The sequence below is a fragment of the Schistocerca serialis genome, chromosome 1 (assembly GCF_023864345.2).
Source record: "Schistocerca serialis cubense isolate TAMUIC-IGC-003099 chromosome 1, iqSchSeri2.2, whole genome shotgun sequence".
Taxonomy (NCBI): Eukaryota; Metazoa; Arthropoda; class Insecta; order Orthoptera; family Acrididae; genus Schistocerca; species Schistocerca serialis.
In genome coordinates, this window is record NC_064638.1 from 626,157,485 (window position 1) to 626,175,379 (window position 17,895).

At 48.5% G+C, this 17,895-nt stretch overlaps 1 protein-coding gene across 2 annotated transcripts in view; it reads right to left on the reverse strand.

Moving 5' to 3' along the window:
• LOC126478473 (FAD synthase-like) overlaps positions 1–17,457 on the reverse strand; it is a 140,852-nt gene extending 123,395 nt beyond the window's left edge. Inside the window, exons 1-2 of one of the 2 annotated variants that reach the window (XM_050103704.1) lie at positions 17,282–17,457; positions 14,220–14,314 (exon numbers count right to left, since the gene is read on the reverse strand). In XM_050103704.1, the coding sequence (XP_049959661.1) occupies positions 14,220–14,314; positions 17,282–17,408 (222 nt within the window). In that variant the 5' untranslated portion in view covers positions 17,409–17,457. The remainder of the gene's footprint in view (positions 1–14,219; positions 14,315–17,281) is intronic. The other variant, XM_050103705.1, reaches the window with a different exon arrangement.
• Positions 17,458–17,895: the final 438 nt, after the last annotated feature.

The window sequence follows — 17,895 nt, forward strand, 5'->3', positions numbered from 1 at the left end:
CTAAAGTATTCCACGCATGCCAAAATGGCACTATCCAAAATGGGTTCTGTGGTAAGTGTGGTGCACTATGGGTCATAGATGACAGGGTTGAACAACAGCTGTGCAGATGTGTTTGGGTGAACAGACATGCAACTACTGAATGACTGATTGTCCATATGAACCAAGGGGCTGCCAACAGTGTCTCCTCAACGACATTTCAGTGAACATTACTGCATAAGGGCCCATGCATCAAGCACCTGGTTCTTGCGCCCACGCTGACTACTGTTCATCGGCAACGAAGCTTGGAATTTGCATGCTCGTACTGCAAATGGAGGTCCACTGAGTGGCAGTAGGTGGCCATTTCAGATTAAATGTTTTATGCTCCATCGGATAGATGGTCATTGGCGTGTACAGTGTGGAATGTCTGAAAGCAAACAGCCTGCAACAATTGTCAGAAGGACTCATGATGGAGGAGAGAACATTATGGTCTGAGGAATGTTTTCGAGGCACTAGCTGCATGAACTTGTCATTCTGGGAAGAACAATGGATCAACACAAGTATGCATCTATCCTTGGGGACCATGTCCTCCCCTACAAGCAGTTTGGTTTTCATTAGCACAGTGGCAACTACCAGCAGGACAATGCAACCTGTCACGTGCATGGTTCGAAGAGCACTGGAACGAGTTTACTGTAAGGGTTTAAAGGCGAGAGTGGGGGTGGGGGGAGGGGCAAACTGCTTGGTCATCAGTCCCTTGTTTCTAGGGAAAGAATAAAACAAACTACACTTATAGCACAAAACCACAAGTAAGAAAAAATCACGAGAATGACAGAAGGGCAACAAACATTACAATGGACAAAATAGGACAAGAAAACCATAGAGACACAAGAAACAGGTAGAAGGGATTAAAACAAGAGAGCAGATCACCATGGCTCGCTGATCACGAGAGTAAAACGGATAGGCCAGCCACTCTGCAACGCATTAAAACCTCCAGCCTGAAAGCACTAGGGTCAAGAAGACAGAGGGGCAAAGGACATGCACTAAAACTTAGATAGAATGATAAAACCTACCCTCACGTATAAAACATAGATCAGCTGATGAGGTGTTGTCAACTAAAATTAACAGTAACGAGTCCGGGGCCACTGTCAACCAGGCACCACACCGACACTGAGGCGGGTCTTCACAGCGCAGCAGATAGCCATGGGTCACCCAAGCATGGCCAATGCAGAGTTGGCAGAGGACCACAGAGACCCTGCGAGAGGCCCACATGGAGGACTTCCACACATTCATAGTCTCCTTAATGGACGCAGTTGTTGTGCATACCGAGGTTATGCCATTCTGTCTCCCAAAGCCGAAAAACTTTGAGGTGTAATACTGAACGCAGGTCAGTTTCAGAGATGCTGATCTCCAGAAGCAGTCTCTGTGTAGCCTGTTTAGCCAGCCTGTCAGCAAGTTCACTGCCTGATATTCTGACATGTCCTGGGGTCCAGAAAACACCACTGAACGAGTGGACTGTTCCCGGGCGTAGACAGACTTCTGAATGGTCACTATATCAAAGGATGGCGAGGGCAGCACTGGTCAATAGCTTGTAGGCTGCTCAAGGAGTCACTACAGATAATACAGATAAGAAACAACTCACCAGGGCAAGAACGGACATGCTCAAGAGCACGAAATATGGCCACCAGCTCTGCGGTGAAAACACTGCAACCATCTGGCAAGGAGAGCTGTTCAATAGGTCCCCTGTGAACATAGGCAAAGCCAATGTGACCATCAGGTGTTGAGCAGTCAGTGTAAACCACTTCAGAGCCCTGGGACACGTCGACAATTGAGAGGAAGTGACAGCAGAAAGCCGCAGGATTAACTGAGTCCTTTGAGCCATGCGAAAGGTCCAGGTGAAGCTGCAGCCTAGATATACACCTTGGAGGTGTATGCAAATGGACCCAGCGGGGAGGAGGTAAAGGAAAGCACTCTAGTTCACACAGAAGGGTTTGGGGGCGCACTGCGATCATAAGCCCTGACCTGGGCTGACGATGTGGGAGGTTGGTTGGTTGGTTTGGGGGATTAAAGGGACCAGACTGCCATGGTCATCGGTCCCTCTTTCCAAAGACAAAGAACACCCACAGAGAATAAAAACAAGGAACAGAAGAGATCACAGACGACACAGAACAAGAGATACTGAGACAAAGACAAGACAAAACAAACTAAAACCACACAGAGTGTGACGGTGGTTGGCCGACCAGAGACATAAAAAGGAAAGGCCAACCACTGAGAAACACATTAAAAAATCAGTGTAAAACCATAGGCCAAAGGCCAGAATCAACACAAATCATTAAAAGAAAACAGAAACACTCAGAGTAAATGATAAAATCCCCCTGCCCGAATAAAACGTAAAACTGAGTCAGCCATAGTGGAGTCGTCTGTTAAAAGGGCAGGGAGCGTATCAGGCAGCGCAAATGTCTGCCTGACCACAGCTAAAAGGGGGCAGGCCAGCAAAATGTGGGCCACTGTCAAAGCTGCCCCACAGCGACATAGAGGAGGGTCCTCCCGGCGCAGTAGATAACTGTGTGTCAGCCGGGAGTGGCCAATGCGGAGCCGGCAAAGAACTACTGAGTCCCTGCGAGTGGCTCGCAGGGATGACCGCCACACAGCCGTCGTCTCCTTGACAGCACGGAGTTTATTGCGCATTGTCAGTTCCCGCCATTCAGCGTCCCATAGCGCCAAGATTTTGCGGCGGAAGACTGCCCGCAAATCAGTCTCTGGGAGGCCAACGTCCAGAGATGGCTTGCTGGTGGCCTCTTTCGCCAGGCGGTCAACATGTTCGTTACCCGGGATACCGACATGACCGGGGGTCCACACAAAGACCACAGAGCGGCCGCAACAGGCGAGAGTATGCAGAGACTCGTGGATAGCCATCACCAGACGAGAACGAGGGAAACACTGGTCGAGAGCTCGTAAACCGCTCAGGGAATCGCTACAGATAACGAAGGACTCACCTGAGCAGGAGCGGATATACTCTAGGGCACGAAGGATGGCGACCAGTTCAGCAGTGTAAACGCTGCAGCCATCCGGCAAGGAACGTTGTTCGGAATGGTCCCCTAGAGTGAGCGCATATCCGACACGACCAGCAACCATCGAACCGTCAGTGTAAACAACACCAGAGCCCTGATACGTGGCCAGGATGGAATAAAAGCGGCGGCGGAAGGCCTCAGGAGGGACTGAGTCCTTAGGGCCCTGTGCCAAGTCGAGCCGAAGGCTAGGGCGACGAACACACCATGGGGGTGTATGCAAAGTAGCCCGGAAAGGAGGTGGAACAGTGAAACCCTGGAGCCCAGAGAGAAGCTCTTTGACGCGGACCGCTATTGTACAACCAGACCGCGGCCGACGTTCTGGCATACGGACGACCGACCGCGGGAACAGGAGGCGATAGTTTGGATGCCCGGGCGAGCTTAGTACATGGGCAGCATAAGCGGCCAGCAAACGTTGGCATCGGAACCGCAGTGGAGGTACACCTGCCTCCACTAGTACGCTGTCCACAGGGCTGGTGCGGAAAGCACCAGTGGCAAGGCGTATCCCGCTGTGGAGAATCGGGTCCAGCACCCTTAACGCAGATGGGGATGCTGAGCCATAAGCCAGGCTCCCATAATCCAGACGGGACTGGATTAACGCCTGGTAGAGCCGCAACAGTGTAGAGCGGTCGGCGCCCCAGCGGGTGTTGCTCAAGCATCTCAGAGCGTTTAGATGCCGCCAACACGTCTGTTTAAGCTGCCGGATATGAGGCAGCCAAGTCAACCGGGCATCGAAAACCACCCCCAAAAACCTGTGGGTCTCCACCACAGCAAGGAGTTCGTCGGCAAGATAAAGCCGCGGCTCAGGATGGACTGTTCGGCGCCGGCAGAAATGCATGACGCAGGTCTTGGCTGCCGAAAACTGAAACCCATGCGCTACAGCCCAAGACTGCGCCTTACGGATAGCGCCCTGTAGCTGACGTTCAACAGCTGCAATGCCAGTAGAGCTGTAATAAAGGCAGAAGTCGTCAGCATACAGGGAAGCGGAGACAGAATGTCCCACGGCCGCAGCAAGCCCGTTAATGGCTATTAAAAACAGACAGACACTTAAAACAGAGCCCTGTGGCACACCGTTCTCCTGGGCGTGGGAGGAACTATACGAGGCCGCGACTTGCACGCGGAAGGTACGACACGACAGAAAATTGCGGATAAAAATCGGCAGAGGACCCCGAAGACCCCATCCATGAAGCGTAGAAAGAATGTGATGACGCCATGTCGTATCGTACGCCTTCCGCATGTCGAAAAAGACAGCGACCAGGTGCTGACGGCGGGAAAAGGCAGTACGGATGGCCGACTCCAGGCTCACCAGATTGTCGGCGGCGGAGCGGCCTTTACGGAACCCACCCTGAGATGGAGCCAGAAAGCCCCGAGACTCCAGTACCCAATGCAAGCGCCGGCTCACCATCCGTTCAAGCAACTTGCAAAGAACGTTGGTGAGGCTAATGGGACGGTAGCTGTCCACCTCCAGAGGGTTCTTTCCAGGCTTCAAAACGGGGATGACAATGCCTTCCCGCCACTGCGACGGAAACTCCCCCTCGACCCAAAGACGGTTGTAAAGATCGAGAAGGCGCCGCTGGCAGTCCACTGAAAGGTGTTTCAGCATCTGACAGTGGATGCCATCTGGCCCAGGAGCGGTATCAGGGCAAGCAGCGAGGGCACTGCGAAATTCCCACTCACTAAATGGAGCATTGTAGGATTCTGGGTGGTTGGTGCGAAACGAAAGGCTCCGACGTTCCATCCGCTCTTTAATGGAGCGGAAGGCCTGGGGGTAATTCGCAGAAGCGGAACTCATACCAAAATGCTCCGCTAAGCGATTGGCAATGACGTCGGAGTCAGTACAAACTGCTCCATTCAGTGAGAGCGCAGGGACGCTGGCAGGTGGCCGATAGCCGTAGACGCGTCGAATCTTGGCCCAGACCTGCGAGGGAGTGACATGGAGGCCAATGGTGGACACGTACCGCTCCCAGCACTCCTTCTTGCCTTGGCGGATAAGGAGGCGGGCCCGCGCACGCAGCCGTTTGAAGGCGATAAGGTGGTCGAGGGAGGGGTGTCGCTTGTGACGCTGGAGCGCCCGCCGGCGATCTTTAATCGCTTCAGCGATCTCAGGCGACCACCAAGGCACAGCCTTCCGCCGAGGGGACCCACAGGAATGGGGAATGGCAGATTCGGCGGCAGTAACGATGCCGGTGGTGACCGATTGAACCACCGCATCAATGTCATCGGTAGAGAGAGGCTCAAAAGCGGCAGTGGAGGAGAACAAGTCCCAGTCAGCCTTATTCATAGCCCATCTGCTAGGGCGCCCAGAAGAGTGGCGCTGTGGTAGTGACAAAAAGATCGGAAAATGGTCACTACCACACAGGTCGTCATGCACACTCCATTGGACAGACGGTAAGAGGCTATGGCTACAGATTGAAAGGTCAATGGCGGAGTAGGTGCCATGCGCCACACTGAAGTGTGTGAAGGCACCATCATTTAACAGCGAGAGATCGAGCTGCGACAATAAATGCTCAATGATGGCGCCTCGACCTGTTGCCACTGACCCACCCCACAGAGGGTTATGAGCGTTGAAGTCGCCCAATAGCAAGAAAGGTGGCGGCAGTTGGGCGACCAGTGCAGCCAGGACATGCTGCGAGACATCACCATCCGGTGGAATGTAAAGACTGCAGACGGTAACAGCCTGTGGCGTCCACACGCGTACAGCGACAGCCTCTAAAGGCGTCTGGAGAGGGACAGATTCGCTGTGCAGAGTGTGAAGGACATAAATGCAGACGCCACCAGACACCCTTTCATAAGCTGCTCGGTTCTTGTAATAACCCCGATAGCCACGGAGGGCGGGGGTTCGCATCGCCGGAAACCAAGTTTCCTGGAGAGCAATGCAGAAGAAAGGGCGAAGGCTGAGAAGTTGGCGGAGCTCAGCTAAATGGTGGAAGAAACCGCTGCAGTTCCACTGGAGGATGGTATTGTCCATGGCTGAGAAAGGCGTGACAGGACGGGGAAGGCAGATTACGCCGCTGGGTCACCTGCTGCCTCCGATTGAGCACCCGTGCTAGTGTTATCCATGGCGTCTGAGGGACCGGCGAGTTCTAGGTCCTCAGCGGACGCCAGGATCTCCACCTCGTCCTCAGACGCAGAGCTGTAAGGTGGCGGTGGGGTGGCTGCCACCGCGAGTTCCTTGGGCTTAGAGCTCTTCTTCTTTGATTTCTCACGCTGCTCCTTGGGTTTAACTGGCTGGGAGGGCTTCACCGATTCAGTCTCCGGGACTGAGGAGGATCGTGAAGCCCGTCGACCAGCTGATTGCGGGCACTTACGCCACTGGCGGTCGTCAGCCTTCCCACTGGTGGAAACCTGGGAAGGGAGGGACCCGAGGGACCCCTTGCGAGCGTGAGAAGCCGAAGAAGTTGGACACTTCTCCGGCTTAGAAGCAGGGACGGACGTCCCTGATGGGGGGGATGGTGTTGCCCCTGAGGTAGGTGGCGCAGGAGCAACCCGGTGGGTAGAGCCCCCCACTGGCAAGGGGGCAGGAGGAGTCTTACTGGTTATCGAGCTGGCTGGAAGTCGTGAAACTGATGGGGCGGGCACAGGTGTCGTAGCGGCGGCGTAGGATGACGTCATTCGCACGGGATGTAATCGGTCGTATTTCCGCTTGGCTTCAGTATAAGTCAGTCGGTCCAGGGTCTTATATTCCATGATTTTGCGTTCTTTCTGGAAGATTCTGCAGTCTGGCGAGCAAGGTGAATGGTGCTCCCCGCAGTTGACACAGATGGGAGGCGGGGCACATGGAGTATCGGGATGAGACGGGCGTCCGCAATCTCGACATGTGAGGCTGGAAGTGCAGCGGGAAGACATATGGCCAAACTTCCAGCACTTGAAGCACCGCATCGGGGGAGGAATATAGGGCCTGACGTCACATCGGTAGACCATCACCTTGACCTTTTCCGGTAACGTATCACCCTCGAAGGCCAAGATGAAGGCACCGGTAGCTATCTGATTTTCCTTCGGACCCCGATGAACGCGCCGGACGAAATGTACACCTCTGCGCTCTAAGTTGGCGCGCAGCTCGTCATCAGACTGCAAAAGAAGGTCCTTATGGTAAATAACTCCCTGGACCATATTTAAACTCTTATGCGGTGTGATCGTAACAGCAACATCCCCCAACTTATCACAAGCAAGTAACCGTCGTGACTGGGCAGAGGATGCCGTTTGGATCAGGACCGATCCAGAGCGCATTTTTGACAAGCCCTCCACCTCCCCAAACTTGTCCTCTAAATGCTCGACGAAGAACTGAGGCTTTGTTGAGAGAAAAGACTCCCCATCAGCTCTCGTACAAACTAAGAATCGGGGCGAATAAGTGCTACTGCCATCCTGAGATTTACGTTCCTCCCACGGCGTGGCCAGAGAGGGGAACGTTTTCGGATTGTACTTTTCAGCATTAAATTGAGCCCGAGAACGCTTAGAGACTGCTGGCGGCTGGCCGCCAGCGACAGATGATGTACCACGCTTCATTGCGGGTCATCCGCCCTGATGCCACCTACTCCGACCAAGGGCCCTCCCCACGGGCGCCACCCAGCCACAGCAAAGGCCACCTGGCAGGATGGCCATTGCCGGGAGTCCTGATGCCCCAGGGAGATGGGCATCTACTCCTTGGCATACGTGGGGAGTGAACGGCGCAGGCATCAGTAGAGCGATCCCTGTGTTGTCAGGGGGCTACAACCAAGAGGGTACATGGCGACCCCACCACAACGGACTGGCTACCGTGCTGGATCTTAGGTGCAAAAATGGCCAAGGTCGCCGTCACAGTTAAAAGAAACACTGCAGAGTGCAGCGTGGTAATCGCCCAAGAGATCGAAAACGAGCGGGACTCCATTGCAACGACGAGAAAGACGGCTATAGGTCTAATTGCACGAAGGATACAGTGCACCACGTAAGGTGCCCTTCCCCAATTGGCTCGCTCTTCGGAATAATTTAGATAGATGGAGGTCAAACCCGAGAGGGGACCATCACATAAGGCCGAAACGTTGGAGACTCCTTTTAGTCGCCTCGTACGACAGGCAGGAATAGATGTGGGAGGTGAACCACTGTAGTTGAGAAAAGGAGACGGTAATTTGGATGCTCAGGAGAGCTACGAATGTGTGCAACATAACTGGCGAGCAGTTATGGATACCTGATCTGCAATGGAGGGACTCCAACCTCCACCAGTACGCTGGTCACTGGACTCATCCTAAAAGCTCCCATCGCTAGTCGAACTCCACAGTGATGCACTGGGTCTAGCAACCACAAGGCTGAGGGCGCCGCTGAACCATAAACCAGACTCCCATAGTCAAGACGGGATTGAACAAGGGGCTCTGTAGAGCCACAACAGTGTAGAGCGACCCCAGTTGGTGTTGCTAAGGCAGTGGAGGGCATTGAGGTGCTGCCAGCACTTCCACTTAAGCTGATGAAGACGAGGAAGCCAAGTCAATTGGGCGCTGAAAACCATTCCTAAGACTTGATATGTCTCCACTACAGTGAATAGGTCATCAGCAAGGTAAAGTTCTGGTTCCGGATGAATGGCATGGCACCGACACAAGCACACAACATGCAGATTCGCGGCTGCAAACTGGAAGCCATGGGCTAGAGCCCATGGCTGCAACTTGTGCTCAGCAACACCAGTACTGGAGGAGCAGTAGGAAATGCAGAAGTCGTCTGCATACACAGAAGGTGAGGCAGACTGCCCTACAGCTGCTGCTAGACCATTAATGGCCACTAAAAATAGAGATAAACTCAATACAGAGGCCTGCAGGACCCCATTATCCTGGATATGGGGGGGGGGGGGGGGGGAGACTATGGGAGGCACTAACTTGAACACAGAAAGTATGGAGCAACAGGGAGTTTTGGATAAAAATCAGGAGAGGACCCTGGAGTCCCCACCCACACAGTGTGGCAAGGATATGATGTCGCCAGGTCGTGTCATAAGCTTTTCATAAATCAAAAGAGATGGCAACCTGGTTGCTGCTGTCTGGAAAAGGCTGTTTGGATGGCAGACTCGAGGGACACTAGATTATCAGCAGTTGAGCAACCCTGGCAGAAACCTGACATGGAGCCAATAGGACTTGTGAGTCCAGGAGCCAACACAACCGCCGAGTCACCAGACGTTGTAGCAGCTTACAGAAGCTTAAAAAGAATGCTGGTGAGGCTGATGGGCTGATAGCTATCAACATCAAGTGGGTTTTTACCAGGTTTGAGCAGAGGAATGATGGTGCTCTCCCATCACTGCGACAGGACGACGCCATCGCTCCAGATGCGGTTGAAGCTGATGAGGATATGTCGCTGGTAGTCCGACAAAATATGTTTAATCATCTGAATGTGGATCTGATCTGGCCCAGGAGCTGTGTCGGGGCAATGTGCAAGGGTGCTGAGGAGCTCCCACTTAGTAAATGCAGTCTTATATGGTTTTCTGTGGCATGTAGTGGATGAGAGGAGTTTCGCTTCCATCTGCCATTTGAGGGTACAAAGGCCGGGGAGGGGGGGTAATTCTCCAATGCAGAGAGCCAAGCAAAGTGCTCTGCAATTACATTTGCATCGGTAGATAACATTCCATTTATATGAATGCCAGGGACACCGGTTGGGGGCTGGTACCCAAAGACACGTCTGATCTTTGTCCAGACTTGTGAAGGCGACATACAGTACCCAATGGTCGAGACATACCTAACTCAACACTTCTGTTTCCATCTTTTTAAGAGACAGTGAACACGGGCACAGAGGCATTTCAAAGTTATTAGGTGCTGCAGGGAAGGGTGTCACTTATGTTGCTGTAGAGCCTGCCTACGCTCTTCAATGGCCTCAGCAATTTCTGGCGACCACCAAGGTGGCACCCTAAGGAGCAAGGGATTGCATTTTCCGCCACAGAAATAATCATTCTGGTGACTCCCTCAACAACCACATCGATGTAATCGTGTGGGAGAGATTCATCAGTGTCTGCAGAGGTGAAAGCTTCCCAGTCTGCCTTGTTTAATGCCCATCGGGGTAAGTGTCCAGGGGGAATGATCCTGGGGGAGTGACAGGAAGATGAGGAACTGGTCACTGCCACACAAGTCATCATGTGCTCTCCAGTGGACAGATGGGAGAAGGCTACAGAGTGATAAATAAATGGCTGAGTAAGCACCATGAGCCATACTGAAATGTGTGGGAGCCCCAGCATTTAAGAGGCAGAGGTCAAATTGAGACAATAAGGTTTCGACATCTCTACCTCGACCAGTAAGCACAGAGCCAACCCACAAGAGGTCGTGTGACTAGGGTCTCCCATCGGGTAGACCATTTGCTGGGGTGCAAGTCTTTCAATTTAACGCCACTTCAGCGACTTGCACACTGATGGGGATGAAATGATGATGATTAGGACAACACAACACCCAGTCCCTGAGCGGAGAAAATCTCTGACCCAGCCGGGAATCGAACCTGGGCCCTTAGGATTGACATATTGTCGCACTGACCACTCAGCTACCATGGACGGACACTCCACAAGAGGTTATGGGCATTAAAACCTTCCAAAAGTAGGAAAGGTTTAGGGAGTTGATGAATCAGTGCAGCCAATATATTCAGGGGTACTGCACCATCTGAAGGAAGATATAGTTGGAGACAGTTATTCCCTGTGCTGTCCTTACTCTGATAGCCACAGCTTCAAGAGGAGTATGAAGGGGCACAGGTTCGCTACATACCGACTGCAGGACATAGACCCAAATTCCACCTGACACACTATTACAGTCACTACAGTTTTTGTAATATCCCCTATAGCCACAATGCGCAGGAGTCTGCACAGCTGGGAACCAGGTTTCCTGAAGGACAATGCAAAGAACAGGTGTAACACTTAAAAGTTGACATAACTTGGCCAGGTGGGAGAAAAAACTGCCGCAGTTCCACCAGAGAATGACACTTTCTGTCGTATGGGGAGGCATGAAGTGACCAAGGAGGAAAATTAGGCCTCAGCATCACCTGCTGCCACCAACTGAGTATTAGCATCCAGTCCCATTGCATCCGAGGCATCGGCAAGATCTAGTTCTTCAGAGGATTTCAGAATCTCCACCCCATTCCTCAGTCGCAAAGTCATGGGGGAGTGCTAGTGCAGGGGCTACTGTAGGCTCCCTTTTCTTAGTGGCCTCCTTCTTTGGTGGTTTGCCCTCTCACCGGTCCCTAGGGGCTTGCTGGGAGGGCTTCTCAGAAGTTGCTTCAGGGACAGAAGACCATGAAGCCCTTTGACCAGCTCTTTCAGCCACTGGCTGGTGTCCACTTGACCACTTGGGGGGGGGGGGGGGGGGGGGGGGACCGTCAAACGTAGAGACCCAAGGTACCCCTTCTGCTTGAGAGGAGGCTGTTTCTTCTCTGGCTGGTGGGATGGGACCTATGTCCCTGGCATTTGGGGGGGGGGGGGGGGGGGTGATGCTACAAAAGTAGAAGCTTTGGGAGCAACAGAAGAAGACTTTCCCCCAGCCAGCTGGAGCGGAAAGGAAGATGGGTGACCCTGAGGGCCTACTGGAGTAACCTTAGATGATGGGTGTAATGGTGTCACTGATGGCGACGCCATCTTGGCAGCAGCATAGGAAAACAGCATGTGAACATGGTTTAGCCTTTCATATTTGAGTTTAGCCTCATGGTAAGACAGCCTGTTCAGGGTCTTGTACTCCATAATTTTCCACTCCTTTTGGAGTATCAGACAGCCCAGTGAGGAGGGCGAGTGGTGTTCTCCACAGTTGACACAGGTGGGAGGAGGCGAACATAGAGTATTTGGATGCAGCGAACGTCCGCAATCTCTACATGTGGCACTGGAATTGCACCGAGAGGACGTGTGCCTGAACTCCCAGCACTTAAAGCATCGCATAGGGAGAGGGACGTAAGGTTTGATGTCACAGTGGTACACCATCACTTTGACCTTTTCAGGTAACGAAGCACCCTCAAAGGCCCAGATGAAGGCATTGGTAACAACCCTATTGTCTCTGGGTACCTTGTAAACGCGCCAGACGAAATGAACACCCTGCCATTCTAAATTGGCACATAGCTCGTTACTAGACTGCAACAGAAGTCGCAATGAAAAATAATTCCCTGGACCATGTTTAGGTTTTTATGGGGAGTGACCGAAACAAGAATCCCCCCAGCTTGTCACTGGCGAGTAATGCTCAGGGGTGGTTGGGGATGCCATCTGAATCAGAACTGACCCATTGCGCATTTTAGACAGCACTGTCACTTCCGCAAACTTATCCTCCAGGTGCTCAACAAAAAACAGAGGCTTCGTATCCATATGGAGAGGAACGATTTAGGGTATACCTATAAGCATTGAACTCAACCTTTCCTTCCTTAGAGACTGCTGGGGCCATTCAGTCCATAGCAAAAGATGAGTTAGTCTGCTTCCTTGCCCACCCACTCCGATCAGGGGCTCTCCCCACAGGCACAACCCAGCCACAGCAAAGGTCACCTGGCACAACGGCCATTTCCAGGACTCCTGATGCCCCAGGAAGATGGGTGCATCTACTCCTTGGCATACAGGGGGAGTTTACAGCTCAGGTATCAGCAGTGCAATCCCTGTGTTGTGAGGGAGCTACCGACAAACGGGTACATGACAGATCCACCACAAGGGACTGGCTACCATGCTGAATACTGGGTGCAGAGAAATCCGATATTGTCACGAGGGTGAAAGAGGAGAGGAGACAATGGAATAAATGACATGTCCCAGAAGGTGTCCTCGCCCAAATAGTTGAATTACAGGTGGACATGCAAAGCCATGACAAGAAAAGGTGCAGGAGATCGAATCTACCGGTAATGGCACTATGGATAACTGGTGCACCACGTAAGGCATCCTTCCCCAAACGGCCTGCACTTCTGTAGAATTTGTGAAGTAGGAGGTCAAACCATAAAATGGGATCTGAACTTATAGGGCTGAAAAGTGGGAGACTCCTTTTAGTCGCCTCTAATAACAGGCAGGAATACCTCGGGCCTATTCTAAAACACGGATCTGCAGGGTGGGGGGATTTCACTGTATTCCCTGGTCACCAAATACACCACATAGAATCTGTGGGAGCATCTCGGTCGGGCTGTAAGCACCAGGGATCCTCAACTGAGAAACGTAGTGTGTAGTGCAGATGGTCAATGCAACAGAGTAGAAATTATTTCACATCACTGTCAGTACCTTCTAAAACCTCCATAACTCTCTTCCAACACATCTTTTAGCGGTCTATGCTGCAAAAGGTGTATGTTCACGCTTTCGACTGGCAGTCATATTAACGTGAATGGACAGTGTAGTCTCCTCCTAGTACAAAGAAAAATTGTCAAAATATTTATGGGGCCTGCAGTACTAACGTGAGCTGCCACACTTTCATCTATGAAGAAGTAAACATGGTGTTAATAAGTATGAAAAAGCATCATGTATTCTGCAATACACAAGAATAGATGGATAATTTGCAGTGGTAATTTTGTATCCAGAGAAGCTTGCTAGTATAGCACCTGGAGGTTCACCAAAGCAGACATTTTTAAGAGCTCGGATTCTCCACAGAAGACAATTTGGCAACAGAGAAGTTTCTCCACCACAGCCCTTTAAGGTCCATGCCACAAACATCAGCATTCTTACAAGTTACTGATATCAGATCTATGCACCAAAATACTCCCCAGAGATTTGTCTATTAGCAAACACCGCTTTTCTGAATTTGCCCATCAGTTTCACCTTTCTTAATGAAAAGAGTATTGAATATGGCGCCAATGTTGACACTGGACTGCACTACTGATCAGACTGTCACCACATCCAACATTTCAGGTGGAGATCTTTCCACACCTTAGTCCAAACTACAGCCACATGAGAATCTTTGTTAGAAAGGACAGAGATGGTCAAATAAATTTCTGCAGTGAAATTCAAGTAAGATCAGGAATTGACAGCTTCAAAGATTCACACATTATTATGAATCAAGAATCATTTCAGTTGCATGGAAATGGAGAACTGACACAAAGTGAAAAATCTACGAAACTAAAAACACATACACTGTTTTAGAATGTGTGTGAGATTTATCTACGGTTAATTGGATCGGAGAAATTTCATGTTTTACAAAGGCGCAACCTTGTGCTAACTATTAACCAAAAATTCTATTACCTGTAGCTACATATTTCTCTTTAGCTAAAACACAGATATTTCTATAAAAAGAATGATGTGTTACAAAGAAATCTTACCTTTTTCACCTTTACTCCAATATCAAACAGCTTTTTTGCTATAAAATGTGAATTTGTATCCAATGTTTGGCCCTTCAAGACTTCATCTCCAATTACTGTAAAAAAGTTTTTTCATGTCTGGGATGAAATTCTCACATTTTCTAAAGGGATGATATTATTGTTATGCTGGGAGAAAGAAAAACAATTATATGATGTTTTTGTAAATATGGAAAAGTGTAGCATATGCAAATCCTTCACACAATCCGAACCAGTTAACAGAGTTTATTGGCTTAACAACGTGGTGTAAGTAGGTGTTTAAATAGCAGTTACTTAACCTATGTAAAATATGTACAGTAGCAATGGACAGTTGACATTTGAAGTACGAATTCTTCCAGTTATGTATTGAAATGATTTCTGGAAATTATAAATGCTATACCATTTTCGTTTCCCTATGTTCCACAAAATTAAAGATCTTGGAAAGGTCACAGAAAACACCAATAGCATAACTTTTATTGTGTATTTGTACTAGAACTGAGTTCACGAGATCAAACATTGTCTAATTGGTACTGAAGCCTTTTACAAAAGCCAAACTGCGCTGTTGTTAAGAGATTATTCTCACAACAGATGGTTCAGTTTTTTGTTGTAAGCTACATTTTCAAAAATGTTTGATAACAAGGAAAGGATAGAGACTGTTCTACAAAAAGAAATCCGTAATCTCCACTTCTGTATATTTATACTTCCATCTGCATACTTCAGTGTTTCAAGAGATACACACTGACTCATTGAAAACATCTCAAGGGTGGAGAAATCAAGACAGAAAAAAACATTTGCGGATATTACCATGGCCAGAAGTGTTACTACTTTTTGGTGATTTAAGATCTTTGTGATTTCTCTAACAGATGAGTTGGCAAAACTGATGTGTTCTGGTAGAGAATTCATTGCCTGTCTATGTAATTTATTGCATCTGCTTTTGATAGACCATTTTTGGTCCCTCTGTTTTCAGTTATAATATGTTATTAGGTTAGCAGTCACTTGTTTCATTCCAACAGTGGCCATCGTAAGAGTCTTCAAAATTTTACTTTCGCACATTTTAGATGTGATAACCCTTGTGAAATTTGTCTGTATAGGTAACAAACCATAGCTGGTGCTGGCAGCAATCTGTTTGTTAAAAGGTGGCTGCAAGAACTGTTTGTTTTTTGGCAAATATCTCATCATTCAGTCCCCACATAATGCAAAATCATTTTTACTGATGCATCTTTGCTCTTGGCTTCTCAAATTTTTCTCTGGTAAATTGGAAATGAATCACTCTGCTTACTAATTTTTACATAAAGTTGAAATCATGGTTGTTCTGACACGCAGAATTTTTCATTCAAACCATATGGCAATCTTGATAAAGCATTGGCATTGCAAGGTACTTCTGTGAATCTGTACCCAATTTCACAGATATATCCCATCAATGTGATTGTCCATCTTTGTAGTCTCTGAACTGACTTTACTGGCAGCTGTTTGCTTGGATGGAATATTGAAACCAGATGCTTGTGATCAATCAAATAGTTCAAATGGCTCTGAGCACTATGGGACTTAACATCGAAGGTCATCAGTCCCCTAGAACTTACAATTACTTAAACCTAACTAACCTAAGGACATCACACACATCCATGCCCGAGGCAGGACTCAAACCTGCAACCATAGCAGTCGCGCGGTTCCAGTCTGTAGCCCCTAGAACCACTCGGCCACCCTGGCCAGCTGTGATCAATCCAAATCTTCTTTCCTGCAATTATTGATGAAATTTCTTGACCCCATTAATAACAGATAGCATCTGTCTTTATCTGAAGTTCATTTAAATCTTTGGAAGCAAAGGTGATGGGTTTTTCTGGTCCATCTGAATACTTGTGAGGCAACACTGCTCTGACTACGAAGATGCACCAGTGACTATTACAACTGTTTCAGTTGTGCCAAAGTGCACCAATTTAGTTTTCTTGATAATTTCCTTCTTGAGCTTTAAAACTGCTGCTTCATCTTTGTTCTTCTCTCCTCCTCAGTTGGCCTTTTTCATGGCTTCCTTGGAATTTCTTACAAATCTTTTTGCTTCAGGGTGAAATGAAGCTGTAGACTTCACGTGTTCTATGCCCTTCCTTCCACAGAAATCATTGAATTCCTTTGATACAAATTGTGTATCATTATCAGAAACTATGGACTTGGGGAATCCTTCAATGGCAATGATTTTTTTAAGTGCCTTTATTGGGTGTCTGAAGTTGTTAACACCATGTCAAATATATCTCATATAGGAACTATGAGAATGCATTCACACATATGAACCAGGATGCTTTTCAAAATTGCCCACCACAATCAATGAGAATTCTTTCCTATGGTTCTGTTGCTGGGGGCTAGTAATAAAAATCACTTTTAGATTTGTTTTTACGCACACACACACACACACACACACACACACACACACACACACACACACACACACACACACACACAAGAGACTAATTTTCTTTGTACATTTTGGCCGCCAAAAACATCTGCATTAATCATGACGTGTCTTCAAAATTCTCTTTTGGCACATTTTGGATAGGATAACCTTTGGGAAATCTGTCTGAACACATAACAAGCCATGGCTGGTGCTGATTGCAGTTCTTTTGTGCTTTGGCAAATAGTCTTCAAAATGGTTCAAAAGGCTCTGAGCACTATGGGACTTAACATCTGAGGTCATCAGCCCCTAGACTTAGAACTACTTAAACCTAACTAACCTAAGGACATCACACACATCCATGTCCGAGGCAGGATTCGAAGCTGTGACCGTTGCAGCAGCGCGGTTCCGGACTGAAGCGCCTAGAACCGCTCTGCCACAGCTGTCGGCGGCAAATAGTCTTGCCATCCACTTTTCACATAATAGATCATTTTTTGTGCTGCATCTTTGATAATGGCGCCTCGATTTTTTTCTGTGTAATTGGAAAACAATCGATCTGTTTTCTTCATCAAGCTGCACGCAGGATTCTTCATATATATTAAAATCTATCCGCTAATTCTTACGCGCAATTTAAGAGTTACACCTCACAACAAAATATAAAACTTACTCACAATCCCTGCCGTTGGTTTCATTTCCTTCATCTTTTTAGAACAAAGGTTTCTACAACTATATATTACATGCTTCAGACTTAAACTTCGCTTCATGTTTTCCAGGTATAATAAAGATCTTGCCATTCACAACAGTCGTCTGCTACATTTGTTGTCAAACATTAGTACTGCGGAAGTTCATTAGCATCAAAGAAAGTTAACATCGCTGCATCGTATAGCCACATTGCTTAACACTACGAAAACTGGCGCAAACGTTCATAACTGTCGACTGTTAATCATTTCTGAAAGTACTTGAAAATTTATTTCTTTTACGATTATAATGACTATTAATTACTTCTATGCGGAATATATGAGTAATATTTAATTTTAAAAAATACATTACCACATCTTTCTTGTTTCTGCAATGAGAAAATAAACTCCTGTTATTGTAGCTCAAAAGTTATAAACTGACTGTACTTTATGTGTAGTTATTTCTATGAATCATTTTCTCATTTCTAAAATAATAGTAGTTTTCTGTTTCAGATAGATTATATAATGGTAAGACAGAGATTTAGGAACCAGGTTTTCAATTGTAAGACATTTCCAGGGGCAGATGTGGACTCTGACCACAATC